Genomic DNA, 16,728 nt, shown 5'->3' on the forward strand with positions numbered 1-16,728 from the left:
GCAGTTTTCTTGCATTATGAAGCGAAGATTAGAACTACTGCAAAAGCCAACATTGCTACCTCTTGAAGAATTAAATCTTGACCAGAATTTAAAGAATTGACTCTAGACCAGGAAAAAAGAATCGAGGATTAGAAGTACTGCCAAAGAGAAAAAAGACGCCAGCATTCCCTCAATGTCTCACATTGAGATCAGAACTAAAATTAAAAAAAATGTTAATAGGCTACACATATACCTGATACAACTAATCCATTACCCTCCACTTCATGATCACATTCTTTTCTTTATGAACAGTGCCAACAAATGTTTCATCTAAAATATGTGTAAAGATGGCAAATCTAAACTCAAGCCAACATTGCCTTCACTTGAAGATTAAATTTTGACCCTGAGGTTTTTGTGTTTGGAAAAACAAAAACATTGTTGGGATTTACTCCTGCTGATCGTCTTACTTTTAAATTTGTTATAATATTAAGAACCTTCCAACAATCATTTGGAATTAAGACTGGGACAAGCTTTGCAATTTTTGATGCATGGATATGTGCAATTTTTGTTTCACAAAGCAGTTTTCTTGCATTATGAAGCGAAGATTAGAACTACTGCAAAAGCCAACATTGCTACCTCTTGAAGAATTAAATCTTGACCAGAATTTAAAGAATTGACTCTAGACCAGGAAAAAAGAATCGATGATTAGAAGTACTGCCAAAAAGAAAAAAAGACGCCAGCATTCCCTCAATGTCTCACATTGAGATCAGAACTAAAATTAAAAAAAAATGTGAATAGGCTACACATATACCTAATACAACTAATCCATTACCCTCCACTTCATGATCACATTCTTTTCTTTATGAACAGTGCCAACAAATGTTTCATCTAAAATATGTGTAAAGATGGCAAATCTAAACTCAAGCCAATACTGCCTTCACTTGAAGATTAGATTTTGACCAGGAATATGAAGCGAAAATTAGAACTACTGCAAATGCAACATTGCCTTCACTTGAAGAATTAAATCTAGAGTTTACTCAGGTGACCTAAAAATATTCAATATAAGCAAAAGGTGCCATTTTTGATGACATTTGTTTTAGTACATATATTGAATTTAATAATTTAACTTCAAATTCATCAATTCTGACCACTTGTCAAAGAACTCCTCCGACAAATAGTATTTCTATCAAAGCTGGGGGCACTGACATATGTTTTCATTAATTGTTTCTGAATCCCTCATTTGTTTAAAAAAAACTCGATCAGATGGGGCAAAATCCAGTGCCGCATATTCTGTTGCCATAAAGTGGCATTCAGATTGTGCTCTAGTTTTGCTTCTCAGCACATTCTGTTCACACAATCCCAGCCCACAACATGACCCATTGAGGTTTTTGTGTTTGGAAAAACAAAAGCATTTTTGGGATTTACTCCTGCTGATCGTCTTACTTCTAAATTTGTTATAATATTAAGAGCCCCCCAACAATCATTTGGAATTAAGACTGGGACAAGCTTTGCAATTTTTGATGCATGGATATATGCAATTTTTGTTTCACAAAGCAGTTTTCTTGCATTATGAAGCGAGGATTAGAACTACTGCAAAAGCCAACATTGCTACCTCTTGAAGAATTAAATCTTGACCAGAATTTAAAGAATTGACTCTAGACCAGGAAAAAAGAATCGAGGATTAGATGTACTGCCAAGGAGAAAAAAAGACACCAGCATTCCCTCAATGTCTCATTGAGATCAGAACTAAGATTAAAAAAAATGTTAATAGGTTACACAAATACCTAATACAACTAATCCATTACCTGCCACTTCATGATCATATTCTTTTCTTTATGAACAGTACCAACAAATGTTTCATCTAAAATATGTGTAAAGATGGCAAATCTAAACTCAAGCCAACATTGCCTTCACTTGAAGATTAAATTTTGACCCTGAGGTTTTTGTGTTTGGAAAAACAAAAACATTGTTGGGATTTACTCCTGCTGATCGTCTTACTTTTAAATTTGTTATAATATTAAGAACCTTCCAACAATCATTTGGAATTAAGACTGGGACAAGCTTTGCAATTTTTGATGCATGGATATATGCAATTTTTGTTTCACAGAGCAGTTTTCTTGCATTATGAAGCGAAGATTAGAACTACTGCAAAAGCCAACATTGCTACCTCTTGAAGAATTAAATCTTGACCAGAATTTAAAGAATTGACTCTAGACCAGGAAAAAAGAATCGAGGATTAGAAGTACTGCCAAAGAGAAAAAAAGACGCCAGCATTCCCTCAATGTCTCATATTGAGATCAAAACTAAAATTAAAAAAAAAATGTTAATAGGCTACACAAATACCTAATACAACTAATCCCTTACCTTCCACTTCATGATCACATTCTTTTCTTTATGAACAGTGCCAACAAATGTTTCATCTAAAATATGTGTAAAGATGGCAAATCTAAACTCAAGCCAACATTGCCTTCACTTGAAGATTAAATTTTGACCAGGAATTAGAACTACTGGAAATGCAACATTACTTTCACTTGAAGAATTAAATCTAGAGTTTACTCAGGTGACCTAACAATATTAAATATACTGTAGATCACTAATTTTTCGCGACACCTTATTTTCGCGAGATTGTCATTGACTCTTTGTAAGCGAGACATAATTTTCACGAATAGTTGTTATTCCTCTACATAATCGTAAGGAATACTTTTATACGCGAGAATTAAATTTTCGCGAACGCATTGTCTCGCGTAATTACGCGAAAATCAAGTTCTCGCTAATAAAAAGTGATTTACAGTAAGCAAAGGTGCCATTTTTGATGAAATTTGTTTTAGTACATATATTGAATTTAATAATTTAACTTCACATTCATCCATTCTGACCACTTGTCAAAGAACTCCTCCGACAAATAGTATTTCTATCAAAGCTGGGGGCACTGACATATGTTTTCATTAATCGTTTCTGAATCCCCCATTTGCTTAAAAAAAAACTCTCGATCAGATGGGGCAAAATCCAGTGCCGCATATTCTGTTGCCATAAAGTGCCGCATGCCAGTGACATTCAGATTGTGCTCTAGTTTTGCTTCTCTGCACATTCTGTTCACACAATCCCCGCCCACAACATGACCCATTGAGGTCTTTGTGTTTGGAAAAACAAAAACATTGTTGGGATTTACTCCTGCTGATCGTCTTACTTTTAAATTTGTTATAATATTAAGAACCTTCCAACAATCATTTGGAATTAAGACTGGGACAAGCTTTGCAATTTTTGATGCACGGATATATGCAATTTTTGTTTCACAATTCAGTTTTCTTGCATTATGAAGCGAAGATTATAACTACTGCAAAAGCCAACATTGCTACCTCTTGAAGAATTAAATCTTGACCAGAATTTAAAGAATTGAATCTAGACCAGGAAAAAAGAATCGAGGATTAGAAGTACTGCCAAAGAGAAAAAAAGACACCAGCATTCCCTCAATGTCTCACATTGAGATCAGAACTAAGATTAAAAAAAATGTTAATAGGTTACACAAATACCTAATACAACTAATCCGTTACCTTCCACTTCATGATCACATTCTTTTCTTTATGAACAGTACCAACAAATGTTTCATCTAAAATATGTGTAAAGATGGCAAATCTAAACTCAAGCCAACATTGCCTTCACTTGAAGATTAAATTTTGACCCATTGAGGTCTTTGTGTTTGGAAAAAAAAAACATTGTTGGGATTTACTCCTGATCGTCTTACTTTTAAATTTGTTATAATATTAAGAACCTTCCAACAATCATTTGGAATTAAGACTGGGACAAGCTTTGCAATTTTTGATGCATGGATATATGCAATTTTTGTTTCACAAAGCAGTTTTCTTGCATTATGAAGCGAAGATTAGAACTACTGCAAAAGCCAACATTGCTACCTCTTGAAGAATTAAATCTTGACCAGAATTTAAAGAATTGAATCTAGACCAGGAAAAAAGAATCGAGGATTAGAAGTACTGCCAAAGAGAAAAAAAGACGCCAGCATTCCCTCAATGTCTCCAATTGAGATCAGAACTAAAATTAAAAAAAATGTTAATAGGCTACACAAATACCTAATACAACTAATCCCTTACCTTCCACTTCATGATCACATTCTTTTCTTTATGAACAGTGCCAACAAATGTTTCATCTAAAATATGTGTAAAGATGGCAAATCTAAACTCAAGCCAATACTGCCTTCACTTGAAGATTAGATTTTGACCAGGAATATGAAGCGAAAATTAGAACTACTGCAAATGCAACATTGCTTTCACTTGAAGAATTAAATCTAGAGTTTACTCAGGTGACCTAAAAATATTCAATATAAGCAAAAGGTGCCATTTTTGATGACATTTGTTTTAGTACATATATTGAATTTAATAATTTAACTTCAAATTCATCAATTCTGACCACTTGTCAAAGAACTCCTCCGACAAATAGTATTTCTATCAAAGCTGGGGGCACTGACATATGTTTTCATTAATTGTTTCTGAATCCCCCATTTGTTTAAAAAAAAAAACTCTCGATCAGATGGGGCAAAATCCAGTGCCGCATATTCTGTTGCCATAAAGTGGCATTCAGATTGTGCTCTAGTTTTGCTTCTCTGCACATTCTGTTCACACAATCCCAGCCCACAACATGACCCATTGAGGTTTTTGTGTTTGGAAAAACAAAAACATTGTTGGGATTTACTCCTGCTGATCGTCTTACTTCTAAATTTGTTATAATATTAAGAGCCCTCCAACAATCATTTGGAATTAACACTGGGACAAGCTTTGCATTTTTTGATGCATGGATATATGCAATATTTGTTTTACAAAGCAGTTTTCTTGCATTATGAAGCGAAGATTAGAACTACTGCAAAAGCCAACATTGCTACCTCTTGAAGAATTAAATCTTGACCAGAATTTAAAGAATTGACTCTAGACCAGGAAAAAAGAATCGAGGATTAAAAGTACTGCCAAAGAGAAAAAAAGACACCAGCATTCCCTCAATGTCTCACATTGAGATCAGAACTAAGATTAAAAAAAATGTTAATAGGTTACACAAATACCTAATACAACTAATCCATTACCTGCCACTTCATGATCATATTCTTTTATTTATGAACAGTACCAACAAATGTTTCATCTAAAATATGTGTAAAGATGGCAAATCTGAACTCAAGCCAACTTTGCCTTAACTTGAAGATTAAATCCAGTGCCGCATATTCTGTTGCCGTAAAGTGGCATTCTCTGCACATTCTGTTAACACAATTCCAGCCCAGATGACCCATTGAGGTTTTTGTGTTTGGAAAAACAAAAACATTGTTGGGATTTATTCCTGCTGATCGTCTTTCTTCTAATTTTGTAATAAAATTAAGAACCTTCCGACAATCATTTGGAATTAAGACTGGGACATGCTTTGCAATTTTTGATTCATGGATATATGCAATTTTTGTTTCACAAAGCAGTTTTCTTGCATTTAAATCTTGAATGCTTTCATTTTTAAACTGGTTCACTCACTTGTCATTCATGGCGTCTGAAAGCTCAGACAGCAGCATTCTACTTGGCTCTCCTCCTCTAGCATTAAATAAAATGAGTCTACAAACAAAAGCATCACACAATTTGCAGAACTCAGGGCTTCCATATACAGAGTAGCAATTGCCAGTTAGCTTTACAAGTTCTGAGTCCCGAAAACTTTCAAGTATATCACATCGATAATAATTTGAATAAGTGTCATCAGCAACCAAGTTTCTTACTGAAACAGGTGAAGATGCAGTCATGGAACTTTCAGCAGACAAACAAGAATTCTTGTGTTTATATACCAGGAAGCTTGAAAAAACCTTACATGCAGAGCACATTTTCACTGAGGTTGTGCTTCTTTTAAGTGTTCAGAATTTCATTGTTTGCTCTTTAAATATTCTTTTTTTTTATTTCAGCAAACGCAACATACTTCACTAAAAGAAACAGATTTAGACCAAGTAAAAAAGATGCAAGGATTAGAAGTACTGCAAAAGGCAACATTGCCTTCACTTGATAATTTAATCTTGAAAAAGAAATAAGAATCGATCATTAGAAGTACACCTAAAACTAACATTGACTTTACTTGAAGAATTAAATCTTCATTAGAAAAAATGCAAGGATTTCCTTAATGTCTCATATTGAGATCAGAGCTAAAGTTAAAAATTAATAGGCTACACAAATACAAGTACAAACTTTGCCACAACTCGATAAATTAAATTTTGACAAGGAAAAAAGTTAAATTAATAGGCTACACAAACACTTAGTACTACTGATCCTTTACATCCCACTTTTTCATCACATTCTTTTTCTTCATGAACTGTACCAGTTGTTTCAACTAAAATGTTTCATCTAAAAATCTTACATCTGTAAAGTTGGCAAATCCAAACTCAAGCCAACAATGCCTTCAATTGAAGATTGAAACTTGACCAAGAAATATGAAGCGAGAGTTAGAACTACTGCAAAAGCCAACATCACCACCACTTGAAAAAATAAATTTTGACCAGAAATTAAAGAATTAAATCTAGACCAGGAAAAAAGATGCGAGGATTAGAAGTACTACCAAAGCTAACATTGCCTTCTCTTGGAAGAATTAAATTTGAAAATAAAATGAAATTCGATTGTTAGAAGTCAACTAACATCAACATTGACATCACTTGAAGAATTAAATCTTGATCAGAAAAAAAGACCCTTTGCAACTATCCTAAACTGTCCCATCTCCTCTGCCTTTTCATTCTTATTTTGAATAAATAGCTGGCTTGCATCAGTTAACTTACATCTTGCAACAGATATTTTTTTATTTAATTTGAAACCATTTTTGAAATTTTTTAAAATACCTTCTTTTTTTTTTATCTCGGCAAACGCTCTGTTTCTCAAGTGCTTTGGTAATGAAAGAGCATTTTTTACTTTTTCTTCGGATTTGTGTCTGGTTTTTAAATGATTTGTTAGTCTCCCTTTCAATTCACCATTATTGCATTAATTTAAATGGTTTTGGCCCCACCTCTCAAGCCCTAGGGGTTTAAGGAAAATAATATTAAAAAATTTTGTTTCCCTTTACCCATGGATGGCTACATACTAAAATTGGTTGAGTGGTAACAAAGTCATTGACCTTAGTGTCCTTTGTATGAGTTAAATTAGTTTAGCATGCATATCAAACATGATTTCTCTATCTCTTATGGTTCGAAAGTTATGGAAAATTTAGCTTGTAACTGTCCAAACAGGACAAAATACCCCCCGCTGGGTTTTTCAGAAGTGCTAAATCATGAATATTTTATGGATCTAATATAAATAAAACGAAGGCGCAGCCTAATAAAAAAATTAGACTAAATATACGGACCAGACACGAATTATAAACTTTTTCTGTCAGTGACCTTGAACTTGCATAAATAACCTTTGTTCAAAGTTATGACACAACCTCAGGTCATAAAGCAATGTTTTTGTGAAGTAGTAGATACTAGTTTTTCCATAATAAAGAAAGATTTGGACAGGACACAAATTATAAAAAAAAAATTTCAGTGACCTTGAACTTCCCAAAATGACCCAGGTCTTGACACATCCATGGGTAGTGAGCAATCTTTGTGTGAAATGAGAACTAACCAAATTCATCCATAAGAAAGATTTGGACCAGACACGAATTACGAAATTTTTCTTCCAGTGACCTTGTATTTCCCAAAATGACCTTGACCGAAGGCCACGACACATCCTTGGGTCATGAAGGAATCTATCGTTGTGTGAAATGAGAACCTACCAAATTTATTCATAAGAAAGCTATGTACTGAACACAAATTCTGAAATTTTTCTTTCAGTGACCTTAAACTTTCTCAAATGACCTTGGGTCACGGTCATGACATACCCTTAGTTCATGGACAATCTTTGTGTGAAATTAGAACCTACCAGGTTTATCAATAAGAAAGATATGGACCGGACACGAATTATGATTTTTTTTTTCCAGTGACCTTGAACTTCCCAAATGACCTTGTGTCAAAGTCATTACACACCCTTAGGTCATTAGCAATCTGTGTGATTCCTAAATACCCCCAAACTTCGTTTGCAGGGGGTATAATTACAGTCAAGGTCACGAGGTCATTGACTTTGGTATATTTTGAAAGAACTATTTTAGTGAAATACACATACCAAATATCAAGTCCCTACCTCTCAAGGTTAAAAAATTATGAGAAAGGTTCAAGTTGACAACATACAGACAGACAAACAAATAAATATTGCAAAGCAACGAATAGGTCTTCCGTTGGAGCTACGGACAGGAAGACGTAACCTTGAGTCTAGGTCAAGCCACATTCTAAAGTTATATAAGTAAGCAACCTAAAGGCTTGTAAAGGAAACAACTAACAATGTTTCGCCAAGAAGAAGACTGTAAAGGAATGTATGTGAACTTTGAACTTTCTAAATGACCTTGCATCAAGCAAAGACAAATTCTGTTATAAAAATCTAATATGTGTGTTACCGACTGGAAAAGTTCACACATGTTTTTTAAATATTCTTTGAGTTCATACATCCAGCCAAAACATCTAATCTTTAGTGACCTTGAACTTGAGTCAAGGTCATGTCCCACCCTGCATTATATCAGCAATGTTTCACTGGTACTAAGCAAAATGCAAATTTAAGATAAGTGAGGTGAAGGTAACAGGAAAGTGCAAGGTCAAAATATATCAGCATACTAAAGTTTGATAATTGAATGGATTCTTCAAAACTGAGCGACAATCCTTATGGGACGTGGGTTTGAATCCCACTGTGGGACGTGGAGACCGGTCCTTCGGATGAGACTGTATAAACCGAGGTCCTGTGTCGCAGATGTGCTGGCACAATAAAGATCCCTCCCTGCGCAATGGCCCTGAGTGCCATGTATAGGACAAAATTTGCAGCTCTCCATCGGAAAGTGGTGGTGTCTCCATATGAATGAAAAATTCTCGAGAGGGACGTTAAACAATATACAATCAATCAAAACTGAGCATCTAACTTTGGCCAATTTTTTTTAGTGTCAAATTATTTTCCAAGTTTCCATCATTTTACTTGTAGACTATTTTAGAAACAGGAAGTCTAATTTACCTATTAAATTATAGAGTCTCATTGTATCGCGGTATGGGAAAACATGGAAACTTGAATACGATATGGACCTCAGTTTTTATTTTTGAATTTGCCATGAAATTCTACATGAAAATAAACAGTTGTACAAACTAAACACTTTTAAAGGATGAACTTGATTATAATTTTACAAGGTTATAAATTTAATGGTCTAAATTTAATAAACGCGGGATTGGAAATCTGTAAAATTACGTTTTACTTGAATATTCTTTAATCATCAAAAAGTAAACATTCAGACAACATACATATTGTCTGTCAACAAAAAAATGTATTCTAGTATGTATTCAATTTTTGCAAGATATTGCGATACAATGAAACCCGCGAATGAGAATCCAGTACACACATAAACAAATCAATCGATTGACATTCTCACCTCAGAAGATTAACAATGACTGACCAGAAGGAGGTTAATATTACCGTTATTTAGGTAGTCCGATCCTCATGTTTATAAAATTAGCAGTAAAGTAATCAAAAATACTCATAAAAGTATATCTGAATCCACAAAGTTATGAAAATTTATCCACAGTATTTCTTTAAAGTTGAAAATTAAAGTTAATCATATTATATAGGGAAAATTGTCAAATCAACAATATTTTTGCAGAAAAAACGAATTGGAATATCAGCAATGTATTTTCTAGTTGCAAATTGATCAACAAATATATTTTAGATTAAAAACGTATCCAGGCATTCAGATCTTCTATTTGTTTACCTGTCCTGCTTTTTACTACATATTACGCAATACCCCCGGTATATTCGAACAAAACAAGATTTTCATCAGATCAAAAAGCTGTTAAAGAACAATTTTGTTCACAAGATCAAAATATTTACCGTTTTTGAGTTATAAAACAAAAAAGCAAAAACTTTCAAGGCCCCTATATCCCTAATTTTAGGGGCACTTTTGATTGATTGATTGTATACTGTTTAACTCTCCAGAATATATCACTGATATGGAGACGTCACCATTGCCGGTGAAGGTCTGCAAATTTAGGCCTATGCTCGGCATTTACGGCCTTTGAGCAGGGAGGAATCTTTATCTTGCCACACCTGCTGTAACACGGGGCATTGGTTTATACTGTCTCATCTGAAGGACAACCCCATTTAGTCGCCTTTTACGACAAGCAAGGGGGTACTGAGGACCTACTCTAACCCGGATCCCCACGGGGCTGTTATCAAATGAAACATCTTGCAATTATGCCCAACTTTTATTCAACATGTCTTAACAAAATATTTTTAGTTTTCAAGATATAAAGTAAAATATGTCAACTTTTTTGCTGTTTTCCACGTTTTAACTTTTGACCCCTCTCTGGCGCCATTTTTAATGCAAAAATCAAAAAGTGATGTGCACAACTTCAATGCTTCCTTCTCAATTTCAAAGGATTTTGTGCTCCAATTATTAGCTCTTCTGAGCCTTTGTCTGGAAATCAGAGGTATGAAAAAATCAATCAAAGGGGAATATCTCGTTAATAGAAGGTAATTTCCGAATTATGAAACAGTATTCTAAAAGGTTTTTAAAAATCTAAAACCTGAAAATTTGAACAAAATCCATTCAGGAATGAGGAAGATATGAAGTGTCAAAGTTGGCGTCTATGAAGAAAAAAAAGAATTTAAAAAATACTGTATACAGGCTCATTTTCGCCCCGTATTATTTTCGCCCTTTTGCACTTGCGAACTAATTTGCCCCGTTTTAATTTCGTCCAGTCATAGTTTTGTTTAAGAAGTTATGCTGTGTAATTTGAATTCGCACCATTTAAATTCGCCCAATCAGGAAGAGGGCGAAAATTTCCCTGTATACGTAATCTTTATCATCAGAATCAGTAGAAGGTCTTCCGTTGGAAACGGAAGACCTTAATAATGATCCTTGATCAAGTCCCTTTATGTTCTTAGTGTACTCTACTTGCATGCCACATTATATTATAATCAGGCACAAACTAATGATTGTTTCACACAATGGGACACCAAATGTTCAACAAAACACAATTCTTCTAGCAAGCCCGAGGTTTAGAAGAAAATCATAAAATAAGGAGTTGGTCGATTTTATTCTTCACATGAGATTGATTCTCCATTACACTGCTTGAGATGGAGAACGCATCCTCATACCGGATTGTTTATGTCCAGTAGGAATCAATATTTTTGAAATGGAACATTGCAAAGTCATAGAAGAAGACCAATACTGGCCTACTATGGCTAAGGTTTGATGAGAAGGATTCTTGTCTTAAACTACAATATCTTTTTCTCCATTCTTGTCAAGGATTGGAATAAAAGACTACCGTGTGATCTAGAAAAGATGTTGAAGCAGACCATATTTAAATTAATTCTTTATTTTTTCTTCACGATTTATTCATGTATACTTATTATCAAAGAAAACAATCAATAATTGTTTAAAACAAGGGAATACCAATTATTATACAAAAGACAGTTTCTTCAGGGATGCCCAAGTTTTAGGAAGAAATCTCGATATCTTGGATTCTTAAGAATCCGGAAAGAGCATTCAATTCAAAACTTGCCTCAAATATTGAAAAATATTACTCAATATTTACTATCTCTTATGGTTCGAAAATGCCAGTCAGAATATCTGATTAACCTGATGAAGTTCTTTTGATGATATTTTCCTGCCTCGCATTTTACGATATTGTACATTCCATCAAAGCAGTATGCTCTCTCTGGCGCAATCTTGTAAACAAGAAATGTATCTGGACAACAATAGGAGCCATAAAATGGGTGACAGAGAGTCTAGTGGAAGAAAATTTCTTGGGCCAAACGTGTAGCAAGAAATCTTGAGGATTTGGATTTTTTAAGAATTAGGGCAAAATATTCTAATAATTCCAAAGTTCAAAAAAGTTATTGTTAGCTTGTAGGTCACAGTCAAGTTCACAAGGTCATTGACATTGAGATATTTTGAAAGAACTATCTAAGTGGAATAAACATTCTTCATCAGCAGTTTCATAAATCAACCATATCTGAGAAAAGTTAAAAAAAAGTGTTATTTATTTATTCATTTATTAGTTATATATTTTCATTGATTTGTCTAGTTGCCCTCACACCTAGTCAATAAGGCCTAACTGTATACTACAAACAGCAAGTATAACTGATCCAATACATGTCAGTTACTCATCCGATTCTTTTACTTCATGAACAGAACCAACTTTCATCTAAAACATGTGTAAAGATGGCAAATTTGCACTCAAGCCAACAATGCCTTCACTTGAAGATTAAATTTTGACCAGGAGTATGAAGCGAGAAAGCCAACATTGCCACCACTTGAAATATTTAAATATTGACCAGAAAATACAGTGTTTTTCACGTGAGAGCCAACAGGATTGATTTATAATATTTTTTAAGGAAGATTCAGCTCAGTGCTATATTGCTCAAATTGTCCTTAATAGGAACCTCTGAGTTTGGGTTTATCATATTTACGTCCTTGTAGTTTATGTGTAATGTTAGTCACTATATAAAATCTTTAATTCAAATGAAATTCTTTTACAGCTACACATCAATATCATCAACATCACCACAATATTTGAATTTGCCACATTCAACATGTTCTCAAAACCCGCCTTTGTTGAAGACTAAATCTGCATGTATCTTCAAGATATTAAAAGGACAATGAGCCTTTTCTGAAAACAGTGACTCGATTTTTTTTTTTAAATTCATTTATTTCTTATTCATTTATTTAATTTATTATTTACACATATTTATTAATTTGTCCAATTATTCAATTTGATCCACCCAAAAGTGTAAATTGAGCGATGCAATTTATCTCTGTATTTATTTAATATTTCATTATAAATACAAATAAAGTCCAGCAGATCCATCAGCTTAAATAAAGCAAGTCTCGTTCTTGCATGAGAATCAAAAACAGAATACTGCCAAGATTCAAAATACAAAAAAAGAAGAAGAAGAAGAAGAAGAAATATATAGTATTGTCAATTTTGAAGATTGTGTCTGAATAACAGATCCTGTTGTATTGAAAGTTTCTCGACCTTGTCAGGAAGTAAGGATTATTGATCTAAGTAAATGTATTCACCCCACTGGATATGCGGGTCCAGCTGTGTTGTGATGAACTGCCAGTCTTCAAGACATTAAAAGGACAATTAGCCTGTTCTGAAGGCAGTGACTCTAACTTTATTTTATTCATTTACTTCTTATTAATTTATTTTACTATTTATACATATTTATTGATTTGTCTATTTTATTGTTTATTTTTATCTATACGTCCAAAAGCGTTCCTGGGTGAAGAGTGAACTCATTAGGTCTGTCTACCTAATCTCCGTGCAAAGAGTAAACAGCAAATCTACAAAGGTCAACCTTCTATTAACAAACAAGTTTTCTATTTATTCGGCATCACTACAGAGTCTGCCATAATCGGACCATGACAGAAGACAATACCAACAACCAAATTAGCGTCCTTGATCAGGACGGACAGCATTTAAATAACATTGACAAATGCCACTTACAAGATACCCAATATATGTAGTTTATGAAAGGAGACAAAATACAATATATTTATGGCTGATTGGGACATACTGAATGAAGTATTTAAGAAAGTATTGGTTTATATATATATATATATATATATATATATATATAATAAATGCAGGTTTTCAGAATTTATTCTGGCCAATTTGTTGGCTGCCAAACAAGACCTCTGCAAAAAAAAAAAAAAATAACCGGAAGATAAAAGCCATTCTCGTTCTTGCATGATTGCATGAGAATCAAAACCGACATATTCATCATCACCATCACAATATTTGAATATGTCACATTCTGCATGTTCTCAAGACCCGCCTTTGTTGAAGACAAAATCTATGTGTATCTTCAAGATATTAAAAGGACAATGAGCCTTTTCTGAAAACAGTGACTTCATCTTTATTTTAATTCATTAATTTCTTATTCATTTATTTAATTCATTATTTATACAAATATATAATATATATATATATAAATATATTTTGAATAGTAAATAGCTCATTATTCATCATCCGTTTTATAAATCTATCATATCTGATAAGAAACATATGTAAAGATGGCAAAGCTCAACTCAAACCATTATTGCTTTCACTTCATAATAAATCTTGACCATGAAATTTGTTGCAAAAATTGTTAGTACTGCTAACAGCAACATTGCCTCCACTTGAAGAATAAAATATTGATCAGGTTACTGGTAACCGATGAGAGAATTAGAACTACTGCAAAAGCCAACATTGCCACCACTCGAGAAATTAAAAGTTTTGACAGGAAAGAAATGCAACGTTAGATATTCTGTCAAATGCAACGTTCACTTCACTTAAAAAATTAATTCTTGAAATGAAATAAGAGTCGATGATTAGAAGTACAGCTGAAACCAACATTGACTTCACTTGAAGAAATAAATCTTGACCAGAAAAAGATGTCAGCATTCCCTCAACGTCTCACATTGAGATCAGAACTAAACTTGAAAATTAATAGGCTATACAAACAGCAAGTACAACTGATCCATTATATCACTTCCTCATCACATTCTTTTACTTCATGAACAGAACCAGCAGTTTACGATAAACCCAAACTCAGAGGGTTCTATTCAGGACAATTTGAGCAATATAGCACTGAGCTGAATCTTCCTTAAAAAATATTATTTAATTCATTATTTATACATATTTATTAATTTGTTCAATTATTCAATTTGATCCGCTTAATAGTGTAAATTGAGCAATACAATTTACCTCTATCTTTATTTAATTTTTATAATAGAAATAAATCCATCAGCATCGAGCTTGTTTACAACTTTCTCTTCTCTTTTCTTTTTTTGTATTCAAGTGAGAGCTAACAGGATTGATTTATAATATTTTTTAAGGAAGATTCAGCTCAGTGCTATATTGTTCAAATTGTCCTTAATAGGAACCTCTGAGTTTGGGTTTTTATCATATTAACCTCCATGTAGTTTATGTGTAATGTTAGTCATTATATAAAATGTTTAATTCAAATGAATTTTTTTACAGCAAGCAGGAATATACATCAATATCATCAACATCACCACAATATTTGAATTTGCCACATTCAGCATGTTCTCAAGACCCGCATTTGTTGAAAACAAAATCTGTGTGTATCTTCAAGATATTAAAAGGACAACGAGCCTTTTCTGAAAACAGTGATCCCATCCATCTTTTTTTAATTCATTTATTTCTTATTCATTTATTAAATTCATTTTTTATACATGTATTTATTGATTTGTCCAATTATTCAATTTGATCCGCCGAAAAGTTTAAATTCAGGAATACAATTTACCTCTGTATTTATTTAATAATAGAAACAAATAATGTCTAGCAGATCCATCAGCTTCAATAAAGCCAGTCTCGTTCTTGCATGAGAATCAAAAACAGAGTACTGCCAAGATTCAAAATACAAAAACAATTCATTGGCAGTTTTATGAAAAGGAAATAGAAAGGATCCTTAAAAGTTTCAACCTCCACTTACAATACCTTATAGTTTTTGGTCAAGATTTCCTTGATGTTGAAAAAGAGACAAATTTCAACTTTAAAACAGTAACCTAATCACAACAGAAGAACTTCGGAATATGTTGTTTTTCATGTATTCAGGATAAAAATCGAGAAGAGTGTTATACTAAGTAAGCAAGAGGCCAATGGGCCACATCACTCACAACTTTTTATTTTTTCTTTATACTTTATTCATGTTTATTTATTGTTTTCACACTACTTGATATGGGTTTCGCTGTGTAAATGCCAGTTTTCAAGATATTAAAATGACAATGAGCCTGTTCTAAAGACAGAATACATTCTTTTTCTTTAAAAGTACCAGTAGTTTCAACAAATGTTTCATCTAAACATGTGTAAAGATAAGAAATAAATAAATTAGAATCAAAATAAAGATGGAGTCACTTAGGCAACCATTTCTGACAAATCAACAAAATGAAAAAAGGCCCGAAGATCCATTACCATCAATAAAGCCAGTCTCGTTCTTGCATGACAATGAAAAACAGAGTACTGCTGAGATTCTCTGCAAATGATGGTAATGCTTGCACCAAACATTCAAAGAATAAAATTTGGGTTTGGTTTGTGTACCAAATTAGTTGAGATAAATGTATCCATGTATGTCCAAAAGATGCGTCATCAAGCACTCAAACACAAACTTGTATCTCAGTGCTGTCACATTGTTGCAATAAGGGGACACTTTCATCAGTAAACACTCTTATTGAAGGTGACGACCTTCATTTGCATGTTCTTGAAAGAAAAGGTTTCAAGATTTTATTCTTCAAGTGATGTCAATGTTGATTTTGGCAACACTTCTAAACAATTTTGTTGTATTATTAGTTGACTGAGGAGGAGGAGGAGAGAAGTAGACGAAGGAGGGAATGTAACCGGGAGGCGGCCTACAGATGTGGACAGAAGCGGAAGGAACGGCAAAAACGCTAAGGACCATAACGGGTCAGGATTTATTTCCTCAAGTAAATGCAACGTTGAAAGTCGTGTTGCTTTTGGATTTACTTCTCTATACTTCTCACTTCCTAATAAGCGGCTATTTCCACGACCTGAAATGCTTGATTGTATACGATTTTTGGCAGTTTGAGCAGTAAATTGTCTCTACTCATAGGCAACATGTAAAGTATCTGGTAAATGACATTTGTCAATGTTATATATTAGCA

The 16,728-nt window shown here is 33.4% G+C and overlaps 1 protein-coding gene across 1 annotated transcript; it reads right to left on the reverse strand.

The window, feature by feature from the left end:
• Positions 1-2,893: 2,893 nt before the first annotated feature.
• On the reverse strand, positions 2,894-5,533 carry LOC134274419 (uncharacterized). The gene is made up of 4 exons (XM_062756713.1): positions 5,496-5,533; positions 4,512-4,729; positions 4,086-4,141; positions 2,894-3,229 (listed from the first exon to the last, which is right to left on the reverse strand). The coding sequence occupies exons 1-4, from the start codon at positions 5,531-5,533 to the stop codon at positions 2,894-2,896; spliced, it is 648 nt and encodes a 215-aa protein (XP_062612697.1).
• Positions 5,534-16,728: the final 11,195 nt, after the last annotated feature.

This window comes from Saccostrea cucullata, unplaced genomic scaffold, assembly GCF_032062105.1.
Source record: "Saccostrea cucullata isolate Sc308-1 unplaced genomic scaffold, CSIRO_AGI_Scuc_v1 ctg1105, whole genome shotgun sequence".
Taxonomy (NCBI): domain Eukaryota; kingdom Metazoa; phylum Mollusca; class Bivalvia; order Ostreida; family Ostreidae; genus Saccostrea; species Saccostrea cuccullata.